The 13,726-nt window shown below is 35.6% G+C and overlaps 1 protein-coding gene across 4 annotated transcripts in view; it reads right to left on the bottom strand.

The window, feature by feature from the left end:
* LOC149552303 (exportin-4 protein) overlaps positions 1 to 13,726 on the bottom strand; it is a 222,748-nt gene that overhangs the window by 61,345 nt on the left and 147,677 nt on the right. For all 4 annotated transcript variants that reach the window (XM_089787824.1, XM_089787825.1, XM_089787826.1 and 1 more), the window contains 2 exons: positions 7,189 to 7,259; positions 6,596 to 6,671 (listed from right to left, as the gene is read on the bottom strand). In XM_089787824.1, the coding sequence (XP_089643950.1) occupies positions 6,596 to 6,671; positions 7,189 to 7,259 (147 nt within the window). The remainder of the gene's footprint in view (positions 1 to 6,595; positions 6,672 to 7,188; positions 7,260 to 13,726) is intronic.

The following is a 13,726-nucleotide window of genomic DNA, read 5'->3' as shown; positions in this document are numbered from 1 at the left end:
GTTCATCATTCTCAATGATATCTCCACATGACAGCTTCTTGAAGCATTGACTGATCATGTGTTTTTGCTCATCAATCTTCACTATTACTACCTCAACATCCTTCATGAGTTGTTGCAAAACTTGTTCTTTGTTAATCATCAAATGCTTATAATCATGATACATCTCAACAGATGAGATGATTTAATAAGCACATAAGCCCTCCAAGTCAAGCTACGTCATACTCTTCCAAGCACCAATATCCCCATTTAACAACTATAATTTTTGTTAAAGTGATCCTTGAATATCACTTAGTTGAGCAGCAACTTCCTTACCCTTCCTCAACATTTTGTAAATATCACAAATAAGTTGATAACCTTGTGATTCAATGTTGGTTGACCATTTATCTATGACATGTGCCTTCCACTTCTCTCTTTCTGTACATACAATTGAAACAAGTTCACTACCCACAAAGGACCTCTTCATTTGTTCAATAATTTACAATAGACATACATGCATTCTCCTCTTTGAGTTTCATTTTCTTTTCCCACGGTTCATCATTCTTTTGAGAAAGAAAGTTAATTGCCTCATGTGCATCTTGTTGATAACTCAGTCTTGTTTGTTTACCAAGTTCAACCCTTGTAATTCTGTTATCAGCGGGCTATACGTCTTCAGCAGATTTCTCCACAAGTGGTTCAGTGACTTCAGCATACTTGATGTGATTTTCGTCAATCACTACTCAAAAAACTGTCTTAGCTTTCTTATTCTTTGAGACCCTTGGTTTGCTGACTTGCCTATCAGATTCCTCAGGTGGGATTAATTCTTTCTTCGTTTTCTGTGTGATAGTGCTTAACCAAGGAGGAAGGCTAAAAGAAGGTGCATTGACTGAAGAAGTAGTTGCCATAGTTAACTGTAGATTACCTTGCATAACAGTACTAACTATAGCTAGGGTCTCAGTCCGAATATTCATAGGAGGAGGACTACTATGTGTGACCTCAGTCATGAATTGCTCAGACTAAGTTGAGGTCACATCAAGCAACGTCATAGACCAAATAGTAGCAGAAAGAATTTACAAAGAGTATGTATCAAAAACATTCTCAAAATCATATTGATCTCCTCATGTTTCTACTGCAGGTGCAGTTGAGGACACAGGCAATGCAGATGTAATAGTCACAGAATCTTCAAAAGATGGATGCTCAATGGAGAATGCATCTGTAAAAACACCTAAAGGTGAATCATGGGATTCACCTGATACTGGAGCCACATCCAGAAGAGAAGTTGAAGCGAGAACCTCAACAGGACATGAAGCCAGAGGTGATGACTTCGTTGAGGTCCTTGCTCCATCATCACTTGAGTCAAATTGAATTGATTGAGATTCAACCCCTTTTACCTCAAGTACTCTTGAATCCTTTCCTCATTTGATAAACAGCTTGGGCAACTTTGAACAGGAGGTTCAAATGTAGATGAGGATGTGTCATCTTTACCTTTACCTTTTATTTCTGATCTTAAACCAATCGGACCAGCAGGATCAAAGTCTTTGCCATGCTTTATTTTGAAGCATTTGAGACCCCTTCTCTTCATCCATCTATTGGTATTAACAAGAATAGACTAGAATCTATCCCAAATGGACATATTTTCTTTGCATGACCATGTAGGAGGAAGAATGGACAACTTCTCCACATCATGCTGAAAATATTCAGTATCTAGGATTTGATCATCATCTTCAAATCTAGGAGGAATTGATGCCAAATTGAAATATACAATCTGCTTCACAATCAACCAAGTATAATCCATGTGCTGTAAATCTACCTTGGTACGTACATCAATCTATAGATCTTCTAGACACAATGTATGTGCAATAATTGCTTCCTCATCTTCTCATGCAACCCTCTCCAATCAAAACAACTCCTGGCTGCAAAAAAATTTAGTGTGATCCTTTGGAGTTCAAACTCCATATTCTCTACTTTAGGCATAGTATCTATTGAGTATACTCCAATCTTCAACGGGTTTCGAGATGAGATCCCCACTCCAAACTGGTGCAAACTAGATTGATAAGCCTATACTTCCATAATTTTCCTTGCCAACTCCATGAGTACAGTTTTATCGGTAGGGTACCTTGGCAGTGTGTATGGCTCTCCCTTGAAGCATCTAACTCGTGGATATGTGAAGTCGGGGAACTGTAAAAACATAGAACCATACACATTTACCTTGTTCCATGCTTCATCAGATACTCGCCTATTAGGAAGTTTTTTATCAAATAAGCACATAAAATGCCCAAAGAAGGCATCCTGAACCCTTCTGAAGTGTATATGACTTCGCTTTAAGGGCAGCTACTCATAGTACTCCCACAAATGAACTATAGAGCTGTAATGTCTATTTGATAAACCACAAAAGGTGCCTAAAGCAGCAGCAATGTATACCATGTAGGAGTTCATGTTGAACACATCAATAGATAGTACGTTCATCAATTGCTCACATATTGAGTCACTCACCAAATCAGCCCAAAACACATTCTTTTTTCACCTTATTATGAGTGAGATGTACTTATACATCCAAGGTTCGAAGATGTTTGAATCCTTGAGCCCTGTCAAGTGATTGAGAAGTGTGATGAGGTCATTGATTTCTTCCTTAAAATCACATCAGCGTACTCCCTTAACTGTCCATCTAACAAGATTTGGCCTCTTGGTAATCAGCCAGTTGTCATTTACAAACTTGGTACAATAAGGAGTATGTTCATTCCACCAACCCATAGCCGTCTTCCTTGTGATATTTGTAACAACTGGAATGTGAGGAACATGAAATATATGACCAATAGTCTCAAGATTGAGAACAATGATAGTATTACCATCTTGGTCTTTGATGATTTGTAAGATTGCATCAAGGTGTCTCACACATGCAAGGATGACCTCTGGTTCATGAGCTGCCAAGGGGAAAGTGGACAAAAAATGAATATAATTCTGCTTGATGCACGCCATATCTTCAGTAGCTGCAGCATCAACTCTTGCAAGGAAATCTTCAATGTTCATGTGAGAAATATCAGTATCTTGTACTTCATCACAGTATGATGTTACTTGTGATGAAGGGATGGAGTTATGATACTGATCATATTGATACTTCATCTTCTTTTTGTCTTTCCCTTTTGCTGGAGTAGGTTCTCTTGACATTGCAAAATGGTACGCCTGCACAACTGTTGCATGGAAATCCCATAAAATGATGTCATCTTCATGTGAAGGATCCATAACAAGATTTTGAGAAAATTTGGACAAGGTATGGATGGGGAAAATGGATGGAATGAATGAGGATAGAGAAAGAACAAATGGGTCAAGCTCAGCATGGCTAAAATATGAGTAAAATAGCCTGAAATGGGTTTTTTTGGAGTGAATTACATATGCGACCAGCAAACTTGAAATTAAGCAAGGGTAAAAATGAATAAGACATTGAGCATCTCATGTTTTAACAAGTGCAAAATATAAAACTCTATCCAGAAAGCATTTGGGAAAGACTTCAACCATAGGGCAGCCATATGGAGGTACATGGAATGCGTAATGATGGGGTTTTAACTTGCATTCACATGTGAAGAAAAAACGAACTTATCCTTCTTTTAAGAATGGATTTTTACACGCGCCTACATATGCAAGTAAGATGAGACGTTACATATGCAACTTGGAGAAGAAGAAGGAAGATAGAACGAGCAACTTCATATACACAAAAGAAATGCAAATCTGAAAATGGAAATGACAAAGATTTGCAAGAACTTTCAAGACAAATATATACAAATGCCTTAGAAAAATAACCAAGGAAATCTTAGCTCAACTCCACCGAGAATGAGAGAGACAAGTCTTTATCCAAAACTTTGAGCAAATTTGAAATAATCCACGATTAGGATTTTAGATTTGTCCAAAGATAGACTTAAATGGATATTGAAATCCACACAACGTGGTTTGAATTTGGACATGTGGAGATGGTTAGAGAAATGCAATGCCCAAAATTTGGAACAAACTTTGACCTAGCAACTCCAAATGCAAAGACATAAAAATAGCGTCTAGAGCATAGATTGGCTTGTAGAAATGATGAAAAACAAGCTAAAAATCGAAACCCTTACCTTAGAACTCTCCTTGAGAAGTTTTAATGTCAAAACGTATGACAAAGCAAGGTATCTTGGTGGAGATCAAACCCAAGATGGGCTGTTTTTGCCCAAATGCATGTATTAGAAATATATGCAAAACCTTTAAAAATCACTGCCTATGCCATTTATGGGGAGATCACAAAGTTAAAATGCTTTTTAGAGGAAAAAATATCATGTCACAAACATGTGTATGTTGGACAAAAGTCGCCGCCCATCTCTTGGTAATAAACTCACAGCCTTCAAATGGTTTTCAGAAGAGCACAAACATGTCATAAAAACATGCTCTCTTGGCAAAAATCGCTGCCTAGGGCATAGATGCATTTTGGAAGAGTATTTACATATGTTTAAAACACATGTTTTCCCTTTTAAAATTGCCACTTTTCTCTTAAAGAAGGAAAATGCATTTTGCAAGGTAAAAAAAATGAGTTTTTAATATATGCCAGAGCACCAAAAATCGCCACCATAAGGAATGGACAAGCAACTAGATTAAGGACGCATTTTAAGAGGATACATGCATATATGTAAAACATATGCAAAATGGTAGAAAATCGCCACTTTTCTCTTAAAGGACTTATAAGTCAAGAACGCATTTCTTATAGGCATTTACATACGTTTAAATCATATGCAACTGGCTTGAAAGTCTCCACTTTTGGTTTAGACTTGAGGGAAAACAATTTTTTTGTAAAATCAAAAACATATGTATTTGGGTCCAAAATCCCCACTTAAGCTTAATATGAGTAAAGAACTCATTTTCAATTAACATTTAGATATCAAAATGACATGCAACTGTATTTCAAAAGCCCACTTCAAATGGTGATTAAAAATACATATGCATTTGTTTATTAAAAATGAACTTTACATACAATAACATATGTAATCGCATTTTAAAAGCACACTTTTAATGATGTTGGGACTAAGAATTTATTGGAAGTGGATTTTCATGAAGTGTTTTGCATGTGGATATATGCAATATGAAATAAAAATCTCATTTATGCGCTTAAGTTGTCTCATGTAATTATCTTTAATATTTATTCATAGTTTTTAATAAAGTAACTTGAATAATAACCTTGAAATAAGCTATTTTCGTAAAGCATAAAAAACTATGGTCAAATCAACTCAGAATAAGTTGAAATTTTAAAATGGACCACAAAATCCACTTTAAATATCAAAAATAACTTTTTATCATGCAATTGTCAATAAAAAGCCCACTTTTGTGAGGTTTTTAATAAAAATATGCAGTTAAACTAAAAAACTCTCACTTTTTCCCTTATAACTTGAACTAGACAACTCCGATTTGGACCTAAGTTAGCTTGATTCAAGCGAAGTTCCAAAGGCTATTCATCTAAGGCAAAAACAAGACCACAAACTATTTACAACACAAAGAAAAACAAAGAAAAGACAAGAAAGTTAACCAAAAATTGAGTGTTTGCAGTGGGAGAAGGAAAACTCTTCCCTACAAACAATGGAGGATAATCTTGATAGAGAATTTTCAAAAGAACACATAAATAAGACTACACAAGGAATAACTTGGAGATAATGAATTGTTTTCATGATGCCTTGTGAATGCGTTAAAACAACGAGGATGCACCTACAAATCCATGAGAAAATTGCATAGGGTTGCCTCAAGATGTCAAAATTGAGGACAGCAGATACACAGCTAAGGAACTTTATGATCTTTAAGATTTTCATTTAGTTGCGAGAACTTTGCCTACTGATTTGAGTCATGCTTGATATGGGTTGCACTGCATTTGGTAATTAACTGTAGTGGATTACTATGTTTCTTCGTTCATGTCCTCTTTCACTTTTATCTGGCTCTTATTCTCCATTGCATGCCCTGACTGTTTTGGAGTTTATCTGTCTACTACAATGTCTAATCTATCAATTTTCTAAATGAAGTTTGTTTATTGCCTCATTTTCTGTATAATATAGAAAAGCTCTTCCCAAAGGCTTCCTTAATAGATAGGCTTCTTTGGTGTCCTCTTTCACTTTTATCTGGCTCTTATTCTCCATTGCATGCCCTGACTGTTTTGGAGTTTCTCAGTCTACTACAATGTCTAATCTACTCAATTTTCTAAATGAAGTTTGTTTATTGACTCATTTTCTGTATAACATAGAAAAGCTTTTCCCAAAGGCTTCCTTAATAGATAGGTCAATTGTTATTGAGAAAGAGTGGACAGGTAGAAAAAATTAAACCATTCTCCTCTGCTTCAATTATAGATCATGCAACCAAGTTTCTATAGACTGCAAAATAAAAGTCTACAAGCTAAGCAATGAACAATATATGACAGAAAAATGCTGTGGAAGACAAAAAGGGGCAACCCATGTGTGTATACATCTGTCTGTCATTTTACTAGATAAATGAAGGAACAATATACTTGCAAGCATTAAAAGGAAATCTGTATGAAATCCTGACAAGAGTAAGCACACTTACTGTCAATTAGTAAGTGCTAGACAGGGCAACGCATTTTCTAGGTGTACAAAAGAAGAATTACCTCCATCAACCGAGGACTGAAAATTTCTTCCCGAAAATTTGAAACCAAACTTTGTGCAGCCAGATTGATAATAGATCTGAAAGTATAAAAATATAAATAAACAAAAGAAACTAAGATTACAGTTTTGCAGCATTAGAAAATGAGACAGATAGATTAGTGAAAAAAAAAAATTGATGTAGGAGAAAGCCTCAATTTAAATAAACCATATGGTGAACTCCTAACTTTAAGGTACAAAATATAGGAAACTCTTCAAACAGCCAAACAATTGATCTAGTTAACACAAACCAAGTAAATAAAACAGTCAAGAAGTCACAGGTAATAGACCATAACTTCCACTTGAGTAAAGAAAACCAGTACCATTCACTTGAAGCAAGATTTTTATCAATGTGGGAATACATGAAGAAACTAAGCAATAGAAAAAAAGAAAAGAAATTAAATGGTAATAACTTGAATTAATGCAAACAAATTCCTCATTCAAACTTACCATTTAACATACTCAAGTTTAAAAAGAGCACTTCAAGTTGTTTCCTATCAAAACATTTCCATGGAATAACAATTATACCATTAGACAATGCAGAAGAATTTATAAATACCGAGAGAGAATCAAAACAGGATGATTTTCTGGATCAATATCTGATAATTGAGCCTGTATTGTCTCTGGAACCTGCAGGACAGTAAACAAAAACATGCAGTTGCAGCAATATTCTGCATTACTTAGATAAAAAGCATGCATTTCTTAAACTTCCTAACTCTTAATGACATCTATAGGAACAATCACATTACGAGTTGTAAAACATTCATCAAATTATCAAGAACAGATAAAAATTGGGAGTGCTCTCTTCAATCGGATCTACAGATCTACATACTGTCTATAACACTCTTAGCAAATAGAAGAATGATATAGAAAAGACTTACAATCCAAAATTTCCTTTAGTTTTCCCAATTCCTATGCTTCCGTTGCTAAAAGAGCTGCATAATAATATCTGATGTAGAGGCAGCTCTTGTGTTTATCATTCTTGGGAATATCCTGTTGATGTGGTTACTTTTTTTTCTCCCTATAAAATATATAAGCCTTGATTCAACAATTAATCTTGGTGACTCGGCATAATCAAGAGTATAAATCTGCCTGACTAAGAAAACGTTGAACCACCAACTAAGAAATGCCAGGCTTATAGAACCAGTAAGTGTGCAAACAATACAACCACGGCCTCAGCATCAGATCAAAAATCCCGGTCTTCAATGTGTTTCCTTTTTTAGAAAGTGCTCCAATTTTCATGAAGACCAAGACAGTACAATTTACTTACTTTCAAAAGGTTTTTGATATTTTCAAAAAGTACTATTTTAAGTACAATGATATATTTTTTTGGAGTTTTAAGATATTTCAAAAGGTGTTATTTTTATTTCAAAAGGGAGCTATATTATTACACATTTATCATCAAATTTTCATTTTTTTCTTGAGAACCGAAACTAAGAAAGAAAAAATATTGATAAAGGTGAGCTACCGCGAGAGAATCATAGACAGCAAGTCCCTAACTACAGGTGGAAACCATAAAATAAGATTTTGCAGTGTAACACCTAATGGTTATTTTAGTACTGTGCAATTTTTTCATTATTGAAGCTTATTTGCCATCTCTCATGAGAGTTTTACTACACTACAAAAAAGTGGTTAGTGAATTTTAGCTTTCTACTACATTTATTGCTTTCTAGGTGGTAATTACTGCTTGCTTTCTCATTCATTATATAATTAGTATAATTGTGCAAAACCATATTTTGTTTCAACAATCAGTATTTTGTGCATGATCTTGCAATCTATTCAGATACTGGTGCATGTTTGCTTTTTGTAATGTCCCCATTTTGGCTAAGTCAGGAAATAGGGACAATTATCTTGTGACCCAAATCACAAGAGACTTCTATCTTTCAATGTCTCTAAATACACTAAAAAATAATAATTAATTCTCCTCGATATGAGAATAATAGATTTGATGCAAAATTGAAATCACTTTAATTATATGATTAATATCAATATCACTGCTATGTCTGATTACTATTAGATATATGCAAATAATTTCCACATGTATGTGTGTGTATCTTTATATATATATATATATATATATATATATATATATATATATATATATATATATATATATAAAGCAATCAAATGAGAAGATTATTACTGCTGTCTCTGATATGTTCAATAGTAACTGTGCAATGATGATCTCCGATCTGCAATTGTGGAGTTTACTCTGCTATCTCTGATGTGACAATATAAAATAGCTCACTTCTATAGCCCATTCTAATAAATCGATATTAAAATGTTGTATCATCTCTCAATCACTTAGAGCAATCATGACGATTTTCTGTTTCTGATTATGACTAGTAAAGTAAGAAATAGTGCTATAGATTGGTTTTAATAAGACTTTTGATCTATACATCAATGCTTATCTGATTATGTAGCACTCATATATGATCTTCAGAAATGGATGATTGTCTGATTTGTCTTATCTATTGTAGTGATTCCGGGGCACTGTCTGATGTATACTACTATGCAAGTATGCATCCAAGGCCAATGGTTGTCTGCTCAATAAGAGCAAATCCACTAGGGATGAACATGAAAAAAATTTATCCAATGATGCTGAATAAGAGGAATCAACTCTCTTAATCAATTTCATTTTGATTTTATGTTAATTGGCTTATTTACTAATCGTGTCTCTTTACAATTATACCAGTTAGACTTCACTACCTGCTTCCATCAAACATACCACTATCTGCTTGCTATCATGTAACATCCCCCATTTCAATTCTAGGACTATTATTACACTACTCCTACTTAGTACATTAAGTAGTTATGCTTTCGCAATGGAGATAAATATAAATTATGCTGTATTTAAATGGACAATGACTGATACTATAATGATGCTCACTGTATTCAAGTCAAAAATGCTATGGATGTATAATGTTAATGTCTAATACTGGCAATTGCAAAATCTGATATACAATTTCGATACAACAATGGAAAATATCTCCTACCAATTGTGAAACAATTGTTTATATGAATATGAATACTGCTGTGTCTGATGAGGCACTGAATATATGCAAAGTCTGATGTAAATTTACAACAGCTATCTAGGTGCTGTCTCTTATATGCTACTGTGTACCTGCAACAATAATGCTGGTTGTATCTGATGTAGCAATGATTATATGCACTGAAGATGCTGCCTACTGAATATGGTGATAGTGCTGCTATGTCTCATATAACAATAAATCTATACCTTGGAGATTCCGTCACTGAATAGATCTCTATGTTCTTGAACCAAGGATGCCATGAGGCAATATACTCTGAAGTTTCTAAACAAAGCAATCCGTAAAGGATAAGAAATAAATTAATAATATATAAAATTCTCTGCTAAACCCAATGACATGGAGAGGAAACGCTTTAATATGCATTCTCATTAGGAATGATAGGCTACGTTGTAAACGGCATGACTTATGTCCCTTTGTAATAACCTATGTAATATCCCCTTTTTAGCCAGACATGATATGTGTTGTCATTAGCCTGTTCTGTCATGATCCCAAGGGCTAACTAGAACTTCAGAGGTATCCTGAGAGTATTTGACCTAGTCAAGTTTAGTTTCTGGCCAAATGGATTATACATTTGATGGAGTTTTAACAAGCCTTACAAGTTTTAGTAAGTCGGGCAGGATGTGTTGCTTCACTTTACCAATGATGGGATGAGATGCATTTTTTCATACTCTTTCCAACAATTGATATGCATGAGGTTCTAAGTTTGTTTGCTATATTATTCTAATGTTTGAAGTTATAGTTATAAAGTGACTATTAAATTAAATATTATTTCATTTTCATAAAGGCACTTTATAAGAAATGTTGAAAGATTAAAACAACCCCTTCAAGTGAAGTACATGGGCACTCTTTTAAGAAATAATATTAAAAATATTGTATTTCATTTTATCCCACATTGTACATGGGAATACATTCTGAAGAAGAATATATATAATATATATTGCTTCGAGAGACCAATTTGGGCATGTTGGAGATTAATCAAAAATTCCCTCTAAACACTGCAAGCAAACTGTTCAACAAAATTACTGTGAAGAAAACACAGCACTGAAAAAAAACAGTTCAAAGCAGCCTATTACTGTGGTATCAGAGCTAAAAATCTTGTCATCCCAAAGGGTTTAAAATGAACAAGCAGTGGCATGACTAATTGGGATGTGCAACCATTAACCCACCACAACTTAAGAAGAAACAACACTTTATTAAATACAGGGCAGAAAGAGCAGAGAAATTCAGAAGGTCATACAGGTTCAGGTGAAACAGAGACATGTAACATGGGAGACAGGAATGCTGGGGACCCCAGTGACGAGAGATTTTTATAGTTATTGGATACTTTGGCTCAGGGATAGCATTGGACCAAACAGAGGGCTCAAGAACAGAACGAGCAGATGGATCTTATGACGCAGATGATGTCAAGGCAGATGGGAATGAATTTAAATATTGGAGGTAAATTAGGTAATAATGGGAGGAACAACGAAAGAAATAATGAAGGGAAAAATGGCAGGAACAATGGAAAAACAGTGGTAATGGAGGACGTCAGGTGGATGATAATTTTGAATGGGGTCCTAGACTGGAAAGAAAAATGTGTTCAACACCACTCGTACCCACCATTCCATTTAGAGTTCTGATTCAGCAGGAAAATAAGCCACAAATTACTGAGTTGCAAGCACAGTTACAACGAGAATGGGATAATGGACAAGAGGAATTCTAGGAAGCCATTTCTTTCAGAGAATATATGGATGTTAGGTTGAAGGATTTGCCATGCACAGTTGGTAGAGGGCAGTGTAGTGACTTGCAAAAGAAGTCCCAGGGTTGCAAATGGTGTTGCAAGCAGAGTGGCTCTAACTATGGAGGAAACTCCATGGTTAAGCGAGTTCAAGCTGGAGTAGTACTGAGATGGGTGACCTCCCCATAAATCCCATTGCTTCACCTCTATTAGCATCCCCTAAATCCGATGAGTGCTAAGTGTTCCATTTATTCTCACAAGAGACATATTCATGTGAATCACTACTCATTAAACATGAGTCAATGAGTTTGACTCTAAAACTACACAGTTAAATCCTAATAGCAATATCACAATTAGAATTGTTGTGGAAAATATCTTCTACTTATCAATTGATGAGCTTAAGGGGGTTTCTAATGAATGGTTCATAAGGCACAACACTTGGTGAAGGTTTTGCAAATGGGGTTGTAAGCAGAGTGGGTTTAACCATGGAGGAAACTCCATTATTAAGCGCATCCAAGCTAGAGTAGTACTAGGATGGGCGACCTCTCGGGAAGTCCTAGTGCTTCACCTCTATGAGCATCACCTAGATCCAATGAGTGCCAAGTGTTCCATTTATTCTCATGAGAGACAAATTCATGTGAATCACTACTCATGAAACATGGGTCAATGAGTTTGACTCAAAAACTACACAGTTAAGTCCTGATAGCAATATCACAAATTGCAAAAGAAGGTTAGCAAGCTCTCCTTACCGTACTTTGATGGATCCAGAAAAACTACTGCCAGAGCATGGGTATAAAAGGTGGATACTTATTTCCAATTGAACCCAATGCCAAAAGAGGAGGTCAGCAAATTTGCAGCATTAAGTATAGATGGCTTAGCACACAGGTGGTGCCATCATGGTATGATCACTATGAGTCTTGATCAGATTACCTCACATGTGTAGTTCAGAAAGAGTTTCATTGATCCTTTTGACAAAGAGGATCTGAAACTGCATTTCAAGGAGTAAGCTCAGCCTAAACAGTGGGGTCCATTTGATACTTTCATATCAGAGTTTCAAATACTCTCAGTTTTGGTTACAAATATCTCACTGAGGAGGTGATTGGTGTTGTTCATGGACGGTCTTGGAGAACCTCTAAAGAAATGGATTAAGGGCCTTAATCCTACCACATTACATGAAGCCTCTAAGAAGGCTAGAGACATGGAAACTTCCTCTTCGAAAGGCAGGTTTCATTTGAAGGGCTTTACATCTAAAAGGGGCAGGAATAAGAAGACTTTTCCAAAAGACTCTCAACCTAAGAATGAAACAAAGAAGTTAGACAATGTTCAGTTGAATGAATTAAGGAGGAAAATACTATGTTTCATCAGAAGGAGCCTTAGGATCTTCTGCACAAATGTCCAGTAAAAGAAAAGGCGGCATACGTTGAGTATTTTTTAGCTGAGTCAGTCTCTGAGGATGAAGATAGAAATCTGATTCCAGGGGCAGCAATGAGATAAAACCTGCAGGAGAAGAATCAGGTGAAGGAAAAACTATTGCATGTCTCTTAGGTGATGATCAGGCAATAGACTTCAAGGTGAACAGTGTAATACAGGGGCAATGAATTATTACCTGGTGAACACAAGTGCTACCCAGATTTTTATCTCAGAGAGACTGGTCTAGAGCATAGACCTTTAGACTAAGGGGCATGAGTTGTAGTGGCTAGTAAACATAAGTTGCAAAGCACTTGTTTGAGTAATGATCTACATGTGCAGGTGGGAGACTATGACAAGGTTGGGAAATTTTTTTTAGTCAACATAGAGGATTACAATGTTATTCTCAACATCACTTGGATGAAGTCACTCCACAAGTTCACTTTCAGTCTAGATAGAATAGAGAAGAAGTTTGAGCACCAAGGCAAGCAAGCAGTGCTCAGAACTTTTCAGATGGGCGACTTAGAGTCGTGTAGCTTAGGTAGATGGAGGGATTGATACAATATGACCAGGTACAACAGGCAACAGAGATTTTGGTAATGCCAAAGAACATTGAGCAACACAAGCATGAGTATCCTCCACATATACAAGAGTTGTTGACCAAACACACCAGAGTCTTTGGAGACATACCACTAGGCACACCACTGATTAAGGGATTGAACATGTGATGGAGCTTGAGGGATCTAAACCGGTGATCATTACTCCCTATAGGCATCCGAAGAGGTATAAAGATGAGATCGAAAAGACTATCAAGAAACTACTTGAGATGGGGCACGTTAGACCCAATAAGAGTTCATTCACGTCAGGAGTGGTTTTGGTCAAAAAGAAGAATGGTACTTTTCAGATGTGTATGGATTACAAAG

The sequence above is a fragment of the Cupressus sempervirens genome, chromosome 6, assembly GCF_028749045.1.
Source record: "Cupressus sempervirens isolate cs-2001-9-10 chromosome 6, ASM2874904v1, whole genome shotgun sequence".
NCBI lineage: Eukaryota > Viridiplantae > Streptophyta > Pinopsida > Cupressales > Cupressaceae > Cupressus > Cupressus sempervirens.
This window is presented reverse-complemented; position numbering and strand designations above follow the sequence as displayed.